Here is a 20,194-nt window from a genome sequence, read left to right as displayed (position 1 = left end):
CTCCTTTTATTTGGTTTGCGCAACTATAGTTCTAGATTTCCAGGAGAGATTTCAGAGTGTGTTCCTTTTCTGGTGCCAATTGTTGATCAACTTTAGGACTAGAAAAAATCATGGAGTTGGTTTAATTTCTGGTTTTAGCAAAGAAATTCCAGATTTCCGGGGAAAGGGACGGTTTGTAGGTGTTATCCCTGTTAGTGTCCCTTCCTTTAGCTCTGACTGAGCATGGAGAACATCTGTGCCATCTCTTCTGCCGTGAAGCCCGTTCAGACGGAGTCTCTGCATCGCTGCTCGACGGAGAACAAAACCCCAGTGGGACCCATCTGGGCCTCTCCCGCCCGCTCCATTCAGTGCCATCACAACCTCATCAGACACACAAAAGCTCCACAGCGACGTGTCAACGTCAGACGGAGCAGATCCAAATTTGGCAACACCAGACAAAAACATCCAAGGAAGGTTGCGCCGGGGATTGTGGGTATTTGTCATGTGTTTGCTCCAGTTAACGGCGAAACGATGACATTTGTCTTTGTTGACTTGAGTTTCTGACGTATGATGATGGTTGGAGACTTGTGCTGAGTGACAAACGCATATGGAAGCGCCAGCATGGCTGAAAAGCATGACGGGCCGGGATGACCTCTTTCTGGCAGGCTGCTGCGTCAAGCCACCGTGACTGTGTAATCTTCAGTGGATTAAAACAATGCAGATTGGATATTTTCCTCCGCTGGTGTGTCCCTGCTTTGAGCTGGCTCCTGATTCTGACCTTGTTTTTAGTGGGTCAGAGGCTCCAGCGCTGCCGGGTCGGGCTCTTCCAGCTCTCACGTGCCCGGTTCGACCTCCTCCACACCTAGCAGAGCAGAACGGATACTTGGCGGACCGGGGCCTCAGCTGGAAATGCAACCAGCTGCAGCCCAAACAACATCTGCTGATCAATAATCTATCTATCATGGTCAGAGCTGCTTCCAACAGGGATTATAGGTAAAACTAGAGACGTTTGGCGTCAAACAGATCAATATTTCAGCTCATTCATCCTGTTCTGGTCAGAACCAGAGCTGGGGCCACTTCTGACCCAAATTTGCACAGAACCTTTAATCTCTTAATCCAGGAGTTTTCAGGCCATAATCGTTTTAATCAACACTAATTACCTCGATCCAGTCTCTACTCGTCTTACTGTGCCACACAAACACATTGAACCTCACATTTTATGTTTTTATTTGAGTGAACACAAAGGAGTGCAGAGTTGAATTTGAAAATAAAAACATGAATTTTTATTCATGTTAGAATTACAAAACATGTTCGTTACATTTTTTTTCCACAAAATCATTCTTAGATAATGAGATTTCAGTCTGCTGAGTTCTGCCCCTGTTGAGCTGTTTAAGGGCCTTCTGCCACTTTAAATCCAATCAATCTGCTCCTGGCCACGCCCCCAACTCATTGTTTACTCTTGTTTGTGAAAAAGGCTGCAAACAGAAACACAATTGTACAAGTACTCATCTTTGAAAAGCAAACGTGGAGCCTCCTGCACAACCAACCAGAATGCAACATGGCAAGTTGACAACAAAACTTGTGTCTTTTCCAGCAGCCATTGTACAGCATATGCAAAACCAGTTCACCAAACGTGTTGCTAGGTAACAGGCAGTGTTTTCTGATTTGTGATATTACACTCTTGAAATTTTTGAAATGTCTTCTTTTCCAGATACCCAAAAAGAAAACATAAACTTATTGCCAAAGATGGCTGTGCTTGGGCTGTTTTTAGAAGCAGCAGAAATCCAAATGTAGGAACATTCAAAATGTAAATTTTGCTTAATAGATCTCCTTTAATGAATAAAAGTCAGAGAATTCAGCTAGAATTTGAGTAAAACATGTATATGTGTGAGCATACAGTATGAATAATGATTCAATGAGCCAGTTTGAGTCAAATGAAAAGTCCATAACCTGGACTCCGTGGCCGGTTCTGATAAAGACCGGGTTCCCCACCAGGACTGGTGCGTTGCCGTGGCGACCGCCGGGCGTTTGCTGCTTTAGCTAGATGAGTTGTCTGATCTGGTTTGGTCCCACTGGGCTGTGAGGAGCAGCCCTGCACCCAGAGCGCCGCGGTGGCCTGGGAAGTGAGTGTAACCCGTCTGCTGGTGGTCGCTTTACGGCCCAGCCCCGGATATCTGACAGGACCAGTCACAGGAAGTCGTTTCCGCTGCTGGATGAACCTCTCTGGGTTTTTCCTAATGAAAAGCTTGATCAAAGCTTGTGGGCGCTAAATTTGAAGCATCGTTCGCCTCCTCTAATTAACACCAGCTACCGTTTAGCTGGCGTTAAACGGTAGCTTAAACGCTTAAACCCCGTTAAAGCTACCGGCAGCTAGCCGGGGGGCAGCTAGCCGGGGGTCTCCTCGCCCTCCGGCCCACTCCTCGGCGGTCCCTTAAATGCCGCCAGCCGAAGATTCATGGGCGCCGTCAGAGTGCCGCTTCGCTTTTACGGCGCTCAGGAGAGACAGAGGTTAATCGAACGGCTTAATGAAGCCTTTTACTGATGCTCCCTCAAGGTCGTCCTCAGAGGCAGGCCTGGCATTCCCATGCATGCTGCTGCTTCTCCCCAACACACAAACACACCACGCTGTTTGGTTTATTAAGGATTTGTTAAATATTCATTTAAAAACAAACAAAAAAAGAAATAAAATCATTTTTATGAACCAAATATACTCAGTCTGTTACCAATATCTACTGTTTTCTCAGTTGTCATTTATATTGGGCTTCATAACACTAATTTTAAAATCAACTCAGTTTCCATACAGTAGCAAACTAACTCAAAAATCATTCTTAAACGTATAACTCATCAAAATAAGGTTAATTTGGCAAAATGGGTTTAGAAATTCTGACTCTCCAGGATCTTATTTTAGTATAATATGACAACCATATTGATTTTTCCTTCAATAAAAGTGAATAAACATCCAGTGTGTGTGGATGTTTCTGCTGGCATTGAGTTTGCAGTCCTTTACATCCTTGTTATTTATTGATACGAACAGCCAGTCAGTGGGAACCAAAGCACTTTGAACAGCACAGTCCAGATAGTTTTTATGAAATACATTTTGAGGAAGTATAAAAGTGAATGGGTGCATTAGCTTTATTAATGATTTTTTTCCTCAGTTAATTATGGAGGCTGAGCCAGGAGTACTTTCTATGGCCCAGAAAATCAACCAGTTTTATGGAGTCTGATTCATAATTAATCGAATAAATGTTTTAGTCGGTTTCTCCAACTAATGTACAAACTTACGGGTTAATTTAGTGGAAATTACAGCAAGTTCTAGAGTAAAGGCAGGTCTGTTAAACTGCAGTCATGTAAAGATGTGTGTGCTCCGTTGTTTCCCAGACAGAAAAAACCCTCTGTGATTAGTGGTTGCGCAGCTTCTATATGTTGGGTTTGAAACAACTTGCGACATGTTTTTCTCGGATTTAGGACTCAATAGAGCATTGTCTGCATTCCTGGAAGAAATTAGCCGTGTTTAAGAGCCGTTTCTTTTCTTTTTTTTATTCCACTGGGCTCTCGTTTAATCCCTGCTGTAATTACAGTTGTTGGGTTTCCTTAAAATGAGTTATCAGCTGCTTGTTTGATGTCTTGTGGGAAGAATTTGCACTTTAATGACACACTGATGGAGAATGGCAAAGTTTTAATCTGATTCCAGCGTGTCTGGCTGAATGCAGGTTTGCCTCAACACTCTATTAACCTGAGATCCTCTGATTTGGGTTCTTGTATTTGAGGCCTATTGAAGCTGAAGCAGCTGTTTGGACCGATGGGTGTTCTGTAAAAACATCCTCAGTGTGTGATAAGCAGGATCCAGCGCGTGTGCTGTTCTTGTTGATAGTTTTGGCTGGTGGGAGTCACAGTGGCTGCATCCTCGCTATTCGGGCTCAGGGCCTCCCCAGGGCCCCCCAGGCTCTCATTGGAAACAGGAAGAGGCTGAAAATGTGTGAAATCAACAACAAAGTGGTTGGGAAAAGGTGAAGAATGAAAACAGGTTTTACTGACTCTTCTTTTGGTAGAATAACTCTAGTTTCTGAAAGTTTGTGGTTCTTGTTTGCTAATTGTTCTGTTGACTTTATTACTTTACGCTTTGAGTCCTTTAATGTACCAGATTACTGGGGGGGTTAGAGAAAGTCATTGGTTCTCTAAGGCAGGGTTTCCCAACCCTGGTCCTCAAGTTACATTGCCCAGCCTGTTTTACGTTTCCCTGCTTCAATCACACAAGCTTCCAATTGATAGCTTTTTAACAGGCTTTTATTGAACTGCAATCATCTGAATCGGGTGTCTCAAACCAGTGAAACTTCTAAAACAGGGCATGTTTGAGCTGCCCTGCATTAAGGACCAGGGTTGGAAAACACTGCTCTAAAGGGGATGACATGTCTATAAGGAAGGTAAGAATTGGCACAAAATTAAGCTGAAACTGGACATGGCTTCAAAAGTTGGGGTACAAAAAAGCCTGAACTACAAAAGTACAACCTGGTGAAGAGGTTTGTGGTATTCCCTGAAAGGTTGACTTTTTTTTTTTTACATCTGATGCTCTTGGTGTTAAATAAAGAGGGACCAATAATTGTATATTAATTGTTTGCGTAGAAATCCAACACAAATCTTTGGAGCTTTAAAAGATACAATGTTTAAGTCATATAAAGTTCAAGTGTCTAACATACTACCACTGTCAGACCTCTTCATAGTCCAGTTCAGACTGTGGTTCCTCTCACTCTCTGTTACATATAACTACAGCAGGAATTAGGAATCCTCAAGATATCTGAGTTTAATTAGAGATTAGCGGTATCCGTGTTAATCCATCTCCTCCCAGCCATTAATGACTCAAGGCATTTCCTGAGATCCAGGCAGAGGAAGACAAAGTCTCGCTGGACCTCCGTCATCCTCTGCCTCATCCCGCCCCCCCATCACCCTGCTTAATGAAACATGACCGGAGCGCATTATCGCCTTTCTCGTACCGCACACTTCATCTTGCCACAAAGAAGTTACCACACACACAAATTCAGCCGCTCATGAACACGCATGCAGTAATCTCTGGAGCGGCTCCACCAGATATCTTGTAATTTGCATCAGTCTGGATGTTTAGCGATTTTCCTTCTGTTGGGTAAACAAACATGCTGCCTCTCCAAAGTTTGGCATTTCCTCCGCTTGTCTTGACGTAGACATAACTCCCACCCCTTTCCCCCCTAAACCCCTCTCTGCCTGACAGCTCCATATCTCCTGGACGGATTGAAAGCACAGGTTACCTCTTCCTTTATCACAAATTCTTGTCAGAATCATCTTTGGGGTGCCAAACAAAGCACTCTGCTCTCCTCTTGAGTGATGAATATCTGAGTGAAAACACACACACATTTGGCAGAGATATCAAATGGGGGGATGCGGAGGGCAGGGAGAATCACTCATCTGTGATCAAGCCGCAGGAGATTAATGCCATTGAGGAAAATACGTCTCAGCCAGCAGGATGTTGGGTGAAAGTTTTACACTTTTCTTCACTTCAAGCAAAAGCAGAATATAACAAGGTTGTGTACCTGCTTAGAAGCAACATATGAACATTTTATTGACAACTCAAATCTTTGGCATAGTTTTGGACATCAACCATGACCCATTTGTCCATGCAGGGTCATGGTACCTATCTCCAGTGGTCATTGGATGAAAGATTGGGTACACTCTGGTTAGGTTGCTAGTCCATCATAGAGACATACTCTCGCCTAAGGACAATGTAGAGACCAACTAAGCTAGCAGTCATGGGAGAACATGCCAGCTACATGCAGAAAGATCGCTTTCACTGGTTCAAAGGTGCTGACACTTGCTTGTTCCCTGCCTACACACAATCACACCCCCCCATGACCAGTGTCTCATTATCTCAGACCACCCTCTGCAACATTCCAAATTCATATCAATCCTCCAGTCGCTGTCCCAGTACCGTCCTGTCTCCTTCCCTGTACCTCCTCCATGTGGAATGCTGGCCTCAGTCTGTGTGTGTGTGTGTGTGTATCTGTGTGACAGTGGTGGAGCCAGGCTGGCTGTGTGGGCGGCCGTGTGTTTCCAAACAGTGGAATATGTCACCGACACCCCTGGCAGAGCAATAAGCGGAGCCTTAATGAGCTCAGCAGATCACTCAGCACATCAGAGACGCTGCAGAATCGATGTGGACTCGTATTGTTACGCCACTTTACTGTTGACTAAACATACCCACAAACAGCACACCAATGCAGTCACTCCATGCCGAGGCTTTAACTGCGCTTATATGCACGGAGCCGTTCATTACTTTAGCATTTCCAGTATAAACCCACACACTCACTCTTAATCCCAACCCTGATCCGTGGAAGTGTCTTTGTTGCTCTGCAGACCGGAGCCATTGCTCAACAACTCTGCTCATTTTTGATCAAATTAGAGCGGAAGACCCCCTTCAATATTTCTTCATTATGATGCATTTATATATGTTAGTGCTGACTCAGTCCTCCATTTGTCTTTCTTACTCCGATGGGACAATGGTGTCAAATTGGTGACCACCTGCTCTGAAAATCACATCATGCTTGCTCTATATTCAGATTTCCCTGCACCAAACCAGCTGTGCGTATGATTTACACAATTACATGGCATCTTTGGTCACGTACGCAATAATCAGGCATCATGAATCTTTGGGTTTTATGATGATGAATGGCTTTATCTGAAAGCAAATGTGACTGAACGTTTTGATCATTTGTCGGTCATTAAAGCTGGTGTACCTTTCCATGGAGGGTTCCCTCCTCCACCCACTCCTTCTCTCATGGTTGGTGTCGTTGTTCATTGAAGACATTAGTGACAGTGAATGTGGGGCTCTAAGTCAGCCCTATCCTTTCATTCTCCCTTTTTAGCCGAGCGCTCCTGTCACCCAGACCCTTTTAATTCCCCCTTTCACCCGTCCGGTGGCCGGCCCCCTCTCTCACTGGTCCTATTGGGGTGCAGACAATGGAAGCCACCCCCTCTACTCCGTTGCCTGACTCACTTGCCTCTTCATCCCTCTCCCCTCCTGTCCCTGGGCTCTTGTAGGCGTCCTGCGTGGTAAAAACTGCTGGCTCCAGGCTGCAGTTTGTCACAGCCGTTCAGCTGAGACTGATTGTGATTGTGGCAGATGGGCCAGAGCTACTCAACCCAGGCAGACCCAAGCACTTCTGTCTGTCCTTTCTGGCCTTCGCTCCCTTGATCTCGACCTCTTCCTCGGTTGTCCCTATCTGTTCCCTCGTCACTCCTTTCTTTTTGTGTGGCGTTGCTCAGCCCAAAACTCAGTGTTTGCTTCAGAGAAGGTGCCTGTCAGATCATTTAACAGCCTGAAGCCGCCTCACCTATCTGACACTGGAATTAGTAAAGCTGGAGCTTTCCGTTGTTTGGAAATGTTCATGTTCTGTGGGCCCTCGAGGCCGCCTCATAACTGGAGACTGATTTGAAACTTGATATTTCTAAGAGCTGTCCTAAAATCATTACTATCTATTTCTTGGCCTGATCCTGTGCTTTTTCTACCAAAATGTTCCCGCGATGTGGTGATAGTTTTATTTGTTATCCCTAGAATTTTAAGGAAATACAAAAAGATCACTGTCCAACTTTGCCCAAATATGTTAGCATTGCTCGTCATAGTATGCAAAAAAAAAACCAAATTTTTCTGAACATTTCCAGTAAATTTTCTTTAACAACAGTAAAACTGTCACATTGTAAGATAGTACTAAGCTGAGACCAAACTCAGATCTAGAGTTGCATCTGACACTCGTATGTCTGCATTTGACCCAGTTAGCAATCACTGGACGTTTCAACCCAAAGTTCAATGCGATATGGTTTCATCAGAAACAGTAAAGCTTAAGAAAATACTGGACTTCTTCCAGATGTGCCGTTGTACAAATTCTTACGTTCAAATCAGCAGTGTCTCTTTGCTGTTCAAGCTATCTTCTTCTATTCCACCTTTAAGCTAATATACTTAAACCCCCAAACCTGTTCAGCCTGAACACTCCTGGAATAAACAAAGGCTTGTGAACTGTATGTTTTGAGTCTTGTCTACACTCATCCTGAGGCCATGAGGCTGGGTGGAGTAGTCAGTACTGTAAACTGTAATAGACATCTAAAGCCTCATCTGCAGTTCTGACCTTTAACCTCCAAATGCCTTTTCACATGACGGCAACACCAGCCATGTTTCCATCGACATTATCTTTATGGGCTTTTTTGAAGCATAACATCAGAAGAGGTTGATGGAAACGGCAAAATTCAAAAATAACATACTCAATTCTGCAAAAAAAAAAAAAAAGTTTTCACATCTGCTTGAGGTAGTTTTTGGTTTTTATATAAGAAGTTCATTGGAAACACATTTGTGTAAGTTCCAATGTTGCAAAGCCTCCTACCTACTGGTGGGTATGTACCTTACCAGAGGCACCAAGCGCTCAGACATTTCTACATTTAAACCTCCAGCTTAGAGCGGAGGACTCTCTCCAAGTTTTGAGATGTGTAGTTCATGCTGTTAAGCAGCCTCTGCTTTCTGTGTATTACAGCCATGTGTAGAGCCAACATCTGACGATGATGCATTTCCTTTTTTTTTTTCTTTCTGACAACATTGAGCAGGACTTCATAAACCACATCTATCTCTGGGTGGGTTAGCGATAGGGGATCTCAATAGGCTACTTGCCAAAGTGCAAAGATCTATTAGTTTCTAGCGTTCTTCTCAAGATAGTTCGGTCTATGCAGTCGATTAGGTCATGGCATACTCGTCCAGGATGGAAACTGGCTTCATCCTGCAAAACTCACAAAGGAAGGAAACCTGATGAACAAAAGAAGAAGTGAAACAATTTGAGTGGAAACAAAAAAACTGATGTACCAAAGTAAAACAGGAATCAGGCAGACTAGAAAGCAGAACAAGAGCATGATCCGAACTACCTGACAACAGGAACTCAACAGATCCCGAGGAACAACCTTCCAAGTTTATTTACACAGACTTGTAGACACATAAAGGCGTATAAAGGTTGGAATAATTAGTAAACGAGGCCAACATTGAGGCTGAGACTCTTGAGTTGAACATTGCAAGCCGGCTGCTGCTTGTCTCTTCATGTCCCCTAGCTGGAGTTTAAGCCCCCCAACCCCTTCACACTGCTGTCACCCCTAAAAAACTCCTCCCTCTGTGTTCAACCCCCACCCCGATCTGGCTTCGCCTCCCCCGAGGACAGAGCCACCTTCGGAGGGGCAGTGGAGCGGTAGCCCTCTCCCTGAACACATGTCAGGCGTCCTGTAAGCCCGGAGAGGAGGGACGCAGTCTCCGCAGTCCGAGGCAGACGCAGAATGAGAGCGGAACAAGAGATGGACTGAGGAGAGAAATATTCAGAGGAAAGATAGAGGCAGCAGGCTGGATGGGCGGGTGGAGGGAAGGCATTCGGCGTTGAAGGGGGAGTGTGTTAGCAGCAGAGAGGAGAGTCGTTTTCCACCGGCAGACTGTGGGAGACGGGGAGGGCAGAGGACATCAGAGGAGAGACGCTGCTTTGTGGATGTAAACTTTATCATCTGTGGATCGGCGGGGAGCAGCTGCAGAGCAGGAGCAGAGCGTGCTGCTGGATTACCATGCGTGTCCTCTGAATGCACCAGGATGCTGCCTCTCCAGCAGGGTAAGGAGCGCGCTGTCATCAGCACACATGGCATGACTGAACTGCGTTACGGGCAGCGCAACAGCTAGAGTATACTGTCATGTAGGTCGATGCTGCACAGTCAGAGGAGCACATGAGTCTCATTCTGCATATTTCACTCAGCATGATCGCCGTTAGCCATTTGCGTGGGGGTGCTGGTTCTGTTGCGACAGTGTGGGGTCAGGTTAAACTCCTTTGCTTCTGATTGATAGCAGAAGGAAGCAGATCTCTTTAAGAAAGACAATCAGTCATTGCAGCGGATTTTAATCTGCAGGAATGCACGTTTCCCTTCCCTCTGCTCCTTTTGTTTCCCTTCCACTCTCTCTGAGGCAGATTAAGTTTTTCAATCCGGCCCACTAATCCCACAGTGAAATGACAGCATCTGAACGGGGTGCGTGTACTGGTAAATGGCTGGGAATGTCCATGATGACGGTCCCTCTGTAATGGTCAGCTCGTGAACTTTTTCCTGAATTAATGTAGCGTGACGTGAAGTCTTCCCTCAGACTCAGCGGGATGGGATGCTCACAGCCAACACACCAAGGATAGCAGAGTAGGATCCTGGACTCCGTCTTGATATTTTTGGCCGACTGTGTTATCTCTAAAAACAGAACTGTGAGGGAGTGTAGAAATAAGGGCATGGGAGAGTATGGGAGGTATCTAGACTCCCAGGCTGGTGTTGAGAACATGCCAGACACAAATGCCATTCTGTGGTGGTTTTTTGAGATGGAGTTTGGTTGTTTTTGTTGCTTGGAACTGGTGCTTCTTTTCACAAGAGGAGCCATGTGTGGGATGCCCTTTACTTGTCGGCGATGATCCCTGTAAACTTCTAGAAAGAATAATTTCGTTTTTATTTGTGTTGAGTTTATTATGTCGAGCAACCAAAATCAAATAAAAACAAAACAAATCAGGCATCCAATAGTAGTGATTAGTGATTAGCAGTCATTGCTTATCAAACCTAACATTTGTTTATAAAGTTAGTAGTATATATAGTAGCCATTGCTAATAGTAGCTAACAAATATTGCTAATAGATGCTAATACCTCCTCAAACTTTGAGTATTTTGATGTCATTCAGAAAAAATCAGCTTAGATTAATAAAAGGTTGAAATGTCTCTCCCAGTCTGTTGGCTGATCCTTTATTGATTAAAACAGAATAAAAACTTAAACGGATGCTAACATCGTGCTAAAGTAACATCACGATCCAGGAGAACATGGTGAACTGCTCTCCATTTATGTCAACGTTTACACTCTAAGAACAGGAGCACATCGAAAGCAACGCCAGCCTCAGAGACGTGACAACAATTAAAGTTCCTCCAAATCGGCTTCCTTTTTCTCAGGTTTAGAGGAATGAATAGCTTTGTCATAGCAGCTTAACAGGACATATTCTAAAATAGTTGCAATCACCTATTGCTAATTGTAGCTATCTGCTTTTGCCAGAAGTAACACTTATAGCTAATAGTAGCTTCAGTTATTAATAATTGTGACCAACACCAACTGTAAATAGTAAGCAACAACTAGTTAGAGCTTTATTGTATAATTGCTAATAGTACCAGCCATCAAAGAATGATCACAACTATATCAGATATTTATATTATTTTGTTATGTTTCATATTATCTCTAGATTCTGACCTCAGGTTTCAACTAATCTGCAGTCTATTACACATCTTTAATGCAAATTATCATTCAAACTGGATAATTCATTCAATATATAAACAGCCACTTCACTCTCTAGTACTCTGGACATCCTGGGCTTGAGTTTGGCATTGGTGGACCAGTTAAAGCCTTTATTTGGAGCAGAGCAGCAGGCCGTCGATATCACCATGCCACCAGGGCAGATGTGTTGGAAGGATGGGCAGTTTGAGCCTGCAGCTCTCTGAAACCTACCTGGGGATTACTGGATAAGAGGATTGCCAAGTGGAGGGATTTGATTTTATAGAATTAAAACTGTAATTCTCTTCATCCCGACTACGCAGACGTGTAGCTGTTTGTCCACAGAAATATTTCCCACCACTCTGCTGATGTCATATGAAAACTGTAGCATGTGTGTAACAGTAATGGCTCCCAAAATTTGGGTCAAGACCTTATTTGACGTTGTACACCGCCAGTAGAGGAACATCTTCGTGAACCGATTATGTACCCCCAAGAATTGTTACACAAAGTGTAAAAAGTGGTCATAAAATTTAAAAAAATAAATAAAAGTGAATCTACTTATACGGGTAGCCATTTAAAACCTTGGTATTTTATGGTTCAGCAAGACCGCAACACTTTCCTTGTAAAGATATAGATGTGAAAAGTTTCAGACTGTGCCTGGAGCGCCCACTGGCAGCACTCAGGAGGTGATTGTCATCAGCCTTGAAAAGAACCCAGATTAAGGCAATCCCAACCCATCATGCGTTCTATTGTATTTACTTCCACCCCTCTAACTCCTGTCCATCACATCGCCTCTCACTCCTTCACATCCGATTTTCCCAACTTTCCCTCCTCCTCCCTCTGGCCCTCTCCCAGTGTGTGGCGCTCCATATTTGGTGGCCCTCAGCCGGCGTATTGGGTCCAGGTCAAACAGAATTATTAAGGAATGTTCCCTTGTTCAATAGCTGGCCCAGTAAGCCCCGGCATGGGAGCATTTCCCCTCCATTGACGGCCAGAGGACTCCAGCTCTGACTGAGAAGGGGAGGACACTCCTTCCAGACAACTTTCCCATATAATTCCTACTGTCTCTGCTGTGTTCACTGGCGCTGTGGAGCCGTAAGCTAGTTTAATGATGTGTACGTGTGAAGCAAATCTCAGGATCTCACCAGCCCAACCGAGCCTTGTTGAGACACTGCTTGTGTGACTGCAGGCCATCCAGCTCAATTAAGGGTGCTTTGAATGCATTCCTCCCTCTCCCCTGCTCGGCATTTATCTCTCCCAGACTAACTGCTTGTGGGATCTCCGAAGGCAGCGCAGTTCTGCTGAGCTCTCTCTTTCCGCAAATGCAGCATCTGAAGACAAAAGCTTGATGAAAAAAAAATGAAAAAAATGCCAGACTACGTTTTTATTATCACTCAGACAGAAGAAATGATCATCCGGATGAAACGTCGTGCTTTGTGTCTCCCTGAACGCTCACAAGTTGGAAAAAGCAGAAGGAAAATAAAAGGCACTACCTCATGACTGCTGTCTTTGTCTCCCGTTAGCTGAATTTAGTGTAAAATCACTCAGCAAAGATGTAAAGTTTAATGGTGCAACACAGTTTATAACCAATAAAAGGCTTTTATTTGCTAGCTATCAATGGCTTATTGCATGCACTGACTGTTTAGCCGGGAGACAAAGCATTGCCCAGGCACCCTCGCTGGATGTTGAGTCATGGCGTCATTAGAGCGTTCTTGTGGTTTCTAAACTACCCCAGTGTTTGCATAAGGTGCTCTTGGACTCATTTTTAAGCAACCTGTTTTCTTGTCAGAATCAGACTAAAATATAGTTTGTTTCACAATAGAGCGCATTCTGAGCACCTCGGCTTGCAGACTTCCAGCTTCTCTTTTTCTTGTTCTAAGGCCTTTTGTTGATGTGTCCCATGGCGTTCCAACTCTTGGAAAAAAAAGAAATAAATCCCCAAACTGGATTTGTTTTTTAGGTCATATACTCACTCGCATGCCAGCAGTTTACAAGATAATATGCTGCTGCCCTTGTTTTAGTACACACAGGCTTCCCATTGACACACTTTCACTCTAGCATGCAAGTTTTTTAGCGTTCCCTCTTGTTTCGGATTACCTCTCCTGCTGCTGTGAGGCTGTCAGCGGAGCGAGCCGTTTACGAGCTTGGAAAAGGAGTCGGCGTTGCGTTCTAGCTTCGCGCAGGGCCGGGAATGTCAACAAGCCTCACCTCTCTGCTATCTCCGCCGTAAATCATCGGATAATAGTCGGAGAAGCCCGTAGGGCCGCATCCAGTGGCTGGAGGTGTTGGCGCAGCTGGAGAGGAAATGGATAGAGGGGCTGCTGGAGAAGCTCACGTTCTGAGCTGTAAAACTCTTTTCCAAACACCTCTCATGTTGTCTTTAAGGTCTTCTGGTGACAGAGTGAATTACAGCGAGAGTACGGACTTTTAACTGCTGGATTACCAGCATGCCAGAGTGGCCAGGACTCTACGGCAACTGAAATAACACGGCAGAGAGGATTCCTTGTACTTTATCTCTCCATCAACACCGAGTTGCCTGCAGGAATGTTGACATCTTTTATCAAAGGGAAAGCAGAAGCCCTTTTATGGTACATCTAAATCAAGTGATGCTACTGAAACTGACCTTTGTGAACCAGCCTGACAAACATCCAGAGATGGCTAACAATAAACGCTAAAGACCTTTGGGCCAACTGCTTCTGTTTACTGTACCTTTGTCTGTATTGTGTGTGAAGCGGCCATTTGTCTGCCTCTGCAAATGGTTACGCTTTTGGCTTTTGTGAAATATTGTAGCTCCTGCACATCCTGCATTAGTCAGCAGATCCTTCTAGCTCTCTGTTACAGCAGTGAATGTGTCCCTGTGCCCTGGTCACCTCATTGCTACAGAAGCTGTGGAGTCGGATCTAGAAGTGTCTGGTTTAGCATTTTCTTTAATGATTTTGAACCTTTGTTTTGTTTGAGGCAGAGGATGTTGGGATGTGTCTCACTGGTAAAGACTTGCTGGTATTTGAAAGTTGGACGTTGTGGAAGTGCTTGCAGTAGTTATTGGTGAGTTTGGGTCATTTCTGAGACCAATCTGGACTTTTCCAGACGCCCAACGACTCTTCATAACGACTTATGAAGAGGTGTAAGCAATAAAGATGTTGCACAGTAGAACGCCTACTTACTGGGCAGTCACCTGCTTGATTTTACTTAAACAGTTGACGACCCATCGAGGTCGGCACACTATCTCTTTGGTGTGTCCAACCTAAATCAGCTATAAATGAAGCAATTTGGGGGACACTTTTAAACAACAGTGTGCATGAGTCTTAACTTTTGTAAATGCCTGCTTCTAGGGGCAACTGGCAAAAAGTCTTTGACAGATGTTATAATCAATTCACTCTGTGTTGTACCATACCAGAATAGCATAGTACAATGCCATGGGGCTTTTTGGGAGGTCACTGATGACATTTTCTTTTATAGGCATCACAAATCAGATTAAATCATATGACAAATGCATGACTTAACTTACTGCTGAATGAGCCAATAGAAAGGGTTTGAACACCTGAAATGATGTGCGCCTGAAAATAAGGGATTTTTACAACCTTATATTGAGGTGTTTATCAGTGCCTGCTGATAAACACCAGTGAGAGATCAGAAATGCAGAAATGCAAGGAGACAAACCATCAAGGTGTTTGTCTGTTTGCGAGAAACCACAACCAGAACCACCTTTCGTTTTTACAGAACCAGCTCTGGTCTGGCGCTCGAGCCTCTTTGAAGTGGTTGAACACTGATTAGGCGTTGGCTCCAAGACATCACTGGCTCCACTCCCACATGAAACGCACATTAATAAGTGTTTCCCACAGGTCATTATGGCGCCATTAACCTAATTCACTTCTTATGACCTGTGTGCTGGCACTCATTTCGAAAACAGTTCAATAATGAAATAAACGCTAGATCTGAATCAGAGATATTGTTGACTAATTGGGCTTCAAGTGCTTAAGAAGGAGATTACTTTGAAAAGTCAGATTATGTAAGAGCATCTAAAACCCTTTTACTCAAACTGATAAAAGTACTCATCTTCTTTATCGAGGTCTCTTCTACAGAAAGTACAACACCGCGAAAGGTGCTGAAGTGAGACATTCCCACCAGCTCGCCCTTAGCGTGGCATCTTGGCTCCTCTTCAAACATTCCTGCCTTCAGACATGACTTGGCGTCACATCTCGTGAGGAGCTTCTCCTTGCGGCGTGCAGCTGCCTTTCTGTACAAATCTGTAGCGACGGGAGCGTCTACCTCAACACAAGTTGTCATGTTTGTTTGACTTTTATTGCCCCTCTTGAAAACGCAGGTAAGCGTCTAAATCACAAGGCAATGATTATCCAACAAGATCGTCACTTAAGCTCAATTATGTGTCATTGTGGGACACGAGTTGACGACTTAGACAAACGAAACCTTGTAGGAATGTGAGTGCGTGGCTTTGAGGGCTGAGGCTGGTGGCTTCCTCCCTCTACTTTCATATCTGTGCAGCTTTAACGCTCACAGTCATCTCTCTTTAATCACTCAGACATGAAAGATTTACAGTTGTGTGCCTGCAAGTATTCGCAGGTCTTTTGCCACCGTGTTTGCACATGTGCGTTCATCCGTGTGCCCCTGGTGCGATCGGGTCTCTCCCGATCTGCTGGTAGGCAAACTGTCTGAGGCGGATCAGCCGGAGGAGGGCGTGGCGGCGCGGTGAGTAGAGGCCATGTTTAAAGCACATCTGCTCCTCCTGGACTGGAATGCATCTGAGGCGTGGAGACAATCGAGGTCAGGCCCCGCTCGGAGAAAGAGAAAACACTCAGACAGAAAGGCAAGGGGTAATCCTCGCTCGGCGCAAGCATTCCTGTGAGTCTCAGAGGGTTCCTCATGAGGGATTTCTGATGCTTCAGATATTTGTGCTGAATTAGTGTTTGACCTACTAAACGGGGCACTTTCGTCTTGCAACCATCAATCTTTGAGAATCTGCGACCAAATCTTGTGAACCAACAACAGCCAAAGTGCTCAGGCATACTCACAAGGATCCCTGACGTTATCAAACTCCAGGCACTCAGCATCTTGTTGACTTTGGAGGAAAATGTCTGTGATTGTGATGATGTCAGCTTGCACTACCGCATTCTGCAGCAAGTCCAAACATACCTCCTGGTATCAAGTTGTGTTAAGTCGGCCCTTGTTGCTGCTGTTCACAAGGATTGCAAGCATTCGAATCAAAGCAGGATCTGGCCCAGAAACTGCTTGTTCTTTTAAGCATGCGTTAAGAACATGACAGTAATTATAAGTGTTTATTTTCACGGAGTAAAGCGTTATTTTGGCACATGGCGTCCTGAGAAGACAGAGTTTCTTTGTTTGCTCACAGCAGAACCTCATCACATTTCAGCTCGTCAATAATTGATGCTCTGCCGCGGTGAGGCAAGGCTCTCTCCGCCTGGTCCTGGCTCAGTCTGTGTGTGTGTGTGTGTGGGTGGGTGTGGGCTGAAGGTGCTGACATGTGGCTTCTGTCTTGCCGCTGGCCCTGCGCTGCAGACGGAGCCCGCTGCAGGAGGCAGGAGGTCAGGAACCAGCTGTGCACTCGGGTCAGGCCGCTGCTCGGCACCTTCTGTGGTGCTCTTCGTGATTAATTGGAGCTGCCTGATGTGCTGGGCCTGACTGAATGGTCACAGATGTGTGAAGGCCCAACCTTTATATGCGTAAAGCACATGAAAGTCTTCACACTGAGGGCTAAAGCTGTTCTTTGCATCCTGAGTGTTTTAACTCTGCTTTCCTGTCAGGCTGGGTTGGATGTCCTAACACATCAAACGCCTCGCTGGACCTTTTGTCCCGTGCTGCGTTCTGGTTTTAGGGTTTGGATCTGAGCACAGCGGTTACATAACAAGGCTGCAGGACGATCAGGGACGGGAATGACTTGTCCAAGCCTAAATCGTAACCTCCGATTTGGCTGGCCTCTCTGACCGTGGGGATGGATTGTGCATCGGGGCCTCTGCAGACACTCAAACTCAACCTGAAACTCCTGCAGGGTTAGAGGCAAACTGTGGAGGTTCATCTGTTAACAGAGCAGAATGGAGCTTATAATTAGATGGTGTTGAGAAGAATCAGAAAACGCATCAGATCCAGCACTTTTCTCCTCTCTCATTATGTGCTTAGCAGCAAATAATGTTTGGATTAAAGCCTCCCTAAACGTCTGCCTCCCACAATACAGTTCCAGAAGAACACGGGTCCAACGTGTCGGCTCAGGTTGGCGAATGCCTCCCACCATGACTGATCGTCCCCCCTTAACCCTGACAGGTCGTGCCTTTGCATGTAGTGAAAGCAAACAGGAGGCAGAGGAGGAGGCAGGTGAAGGTGCTGTGAATGCTGCGAGGTCAGAGCCCTGTTGGCTGGAGTCACGGTTTGATTCAGGAAGAGAGGGACTACATTGGCGTCATTGAACAGTGGACATTGTCTTCACAAGGTGACCAGAGCACGTTCTAACGGATGACTTCCTGTTTGCTTCATGGCTCTGGGTTCACTTTCTGTTGGAACGAAAATAAGAGAACCACAACATCCATATCGTCTGAACCGCTGATACCAGGACACATCTATCCACCCACCCATCCATCCATCCATCCATCCATCCATCCATCCATCCATCCATCCATCCATCCATCCATCCATCCATCCATCCATCCATCCAGCCATCCGACCAATTTGTCTGTCCATCCATCCATTCATTGAACCAATCACTATCTGTCCAACTATCCATTTATTCATCCATCCAACCATCTGTCCATCCATCCATCCATTTATTTGTACATCCATACATCCATCTATCCATCCATGAGTACATCCAACCATCTGTTCATCCATCCGTTCGACCATCCATCCATCTATCTATCCATCTGTCCATCCATCCATCTGACCATCTGTCTGTCCATCCATCCATCCATGAGTACATCCATCCATTCATTGCACCAATCAACTATTTGTCCAACCAACCAACCATCCATCCATCCATCCATCCATCCATCCATTAAAACCATCCATCCATGCACTGGTCCATCCATCCATACATCTATGAGAACATCCAACCATCCATCCATTGAACCAACCATCTGTCCAACCATCCATGTATTTGTCCATCCATCAATCCATCTATTCATTAATCCAGCCATCCTTCCTTCTGTCCTGTCTCCCTCCCCTGCTAGTTGGGCAAACTGTTAAACTTCTAAATGTTGAATCCCAAACTTTTAAAATTTAACATTCTATTATTTCTACACTTAACCTCAACATAAGGGTGTAAACTCTGGCGAACAGAACATCTGACCCCGACGTTCACGTTTCCCTGGTCCTAAAACAAGCTGGTTTACTTGCCCTGTTTTTCATGTCACAACAGAAGCTTTCTCCACATCTGGCAGCATCAAGTGATTCCTCCCTGACGTCAGGTGACTCCAGATCCCTGGGAACTGTTGGAGGTCGGCATCCATCTGCTGGTTGGAAACATGATCACATAATCCACTGTGGGTTCAAGTAAAGCTCACGTTTTCCCAGGCGTTCAACTTTAAGATAAACAGTGTAATGTACATGTTTTTAATTTAACCCGTTGAATCAAAAGCTACACCAAAACAAATAGGACCAAAATTGTAGTATAGCAAAATTATCCCTCATAATGACTCATTTAGTTACTTTGTCCATATGTTCCAACCATTTTAGGTGACATTCGAACAAGTATGTAGTGTTTACAATTTCTCAGACCAACCCCTAACAATAACATGCCAAAGTTCAGCCTTCGACGATGGAGATGACTCAAGATAAACCCCTCCATGTAACAGCCTTGGCGTTGCTCCTTCTGGCTATTTTTGGGGCTGGTTTACACAGCTGGTAGAACTTCACAAAGTGAGTAATTAGCCAAAATGGGGGATTGAAGTTTACATGACATATTCAAAGTAGATTTGTAGTCAACAGAGGATTATTTGCTGGAATATCGCTCCCCTCTGGCGAGCTGGATGTCACTGGTTAAGCATTTTCCACCGGGGCTCTGTTTTGACTACTGCTGGTGCCAATTACTATAATTATGTTTAACACAGAATGTCAAACTGCTCTATATTTGTCGATGATTTTCTCGGCGGTGTAGCTGGCTCTCGCTCTGCTGCTTCTGAAACATGCCTGCTCATAAGTGGGCTGAAATTTAACCCCTTAGAGGGCCGACGCTCAGCCATAACACAGACTGGAGGAATGCCAGGCGGTCCGGTTCTAACAAAGCACTATCTGCTGTGAGAACTTCCAGATATGCCGTGTTTGTCTTCTCCTTTTTAAGGCGGTGTAATGATGCGTAGGGTATGGGACAACTGTGCAACTGGAGCATGAGTGGATGAGTCAATCAGGTGTGTTCACGTTTAGAAATGGTTTTAAGTAAGCAACACTTTCACACACCCAATTAGCTCCATTTCCCCCCACCTCTCCTCTCCACTGCCACTATGTGTTTTTACACAATCCGTTGGGCTCCGCAGTCAGATTTACCTCGAATCCGGGAGTACTGGGAATCTGCAGCACATTTTTCCCGTCCAGACAGTCGACTCATCCATCAACTAAACGTCTGGGGGCTGGGAGTGGGGGGTTCCCGACAGGTAGGCTGCTCCTAAACAGTGATGTCTTGTTGTTAAAGGAGGCCAAGACGTTAGTCATGAGCTATTTGGGGTTGGGGTGTTGGTGATAGTTTCTGGGTGTCTGGTCTGGTTAAAAAAAAATTTGAAAAATGTGCAGGTGAGTGTGATTACTTGTGTCTGTCTGCTAGACGGACTGTTCATTTGGCACAGTGAGTTCAGTATTTGTGGATTTTTCTGCAGAATGTGACTCTTAATTATTCGAGGTAAAACCTCTGTATTGGCTTCTTTTTGTCCCCCGTGCAGCATATCTGAAA

At 45.0% G+C, this 20,194-nt stretch overlaps 1 protein-coding gene across 4 annotated transcripts in view; it reads left to right on the top strand.

Annotated features, from left to right (window-relative positions):
• LOC102231473 (nck-associated protein 5-like) overlaps nt 1-20,194 on the top strand; it is a 126,515-nt gene that overhangs the window by 45,694 nt on the left and 60,627 nt on the right. Inside the window, exon 1 of one of the 4 annotated variants that reach the window (XM_023329193.1) lies at nt 9,209-9,623. The exons of the other annotated variants lie outside the window; for them this stretch is intronic. Coding sequence (XP_023184961.1) covers nt 9,595-9,623 — 29 coding nt within the window. The 5' untranslated portion in view covers nt 9,209-9,594. Of the gene's footprint in view, nt 1-9,208; nt 9,624-20,194 lie in introns of those variants that run through there. 4 annotated transcript variants of the gene reach the window in all.

Source organism: Xiphophorus maculatus, chromosome 24 (assembly GCF_002775205.1).
Source record: "Xiphophorus maculatus strain JP 163 A chromosome 24, X_maculatus-5.0-male, whole genome shotgun sequence".
NCBI classification, from domain to species: Eukaryota; Metazoa; Chordata; class Actinopteri; order Cyprinodontiformes; family Poeciliidae; genus Xiphophorus; species Xiphophorus maculatus.
The sequence above is the reverse complement of the archived record's forward strand: the minus strand, read 5'-3'. Positions and strand labels throughout refer to the sequence as shown.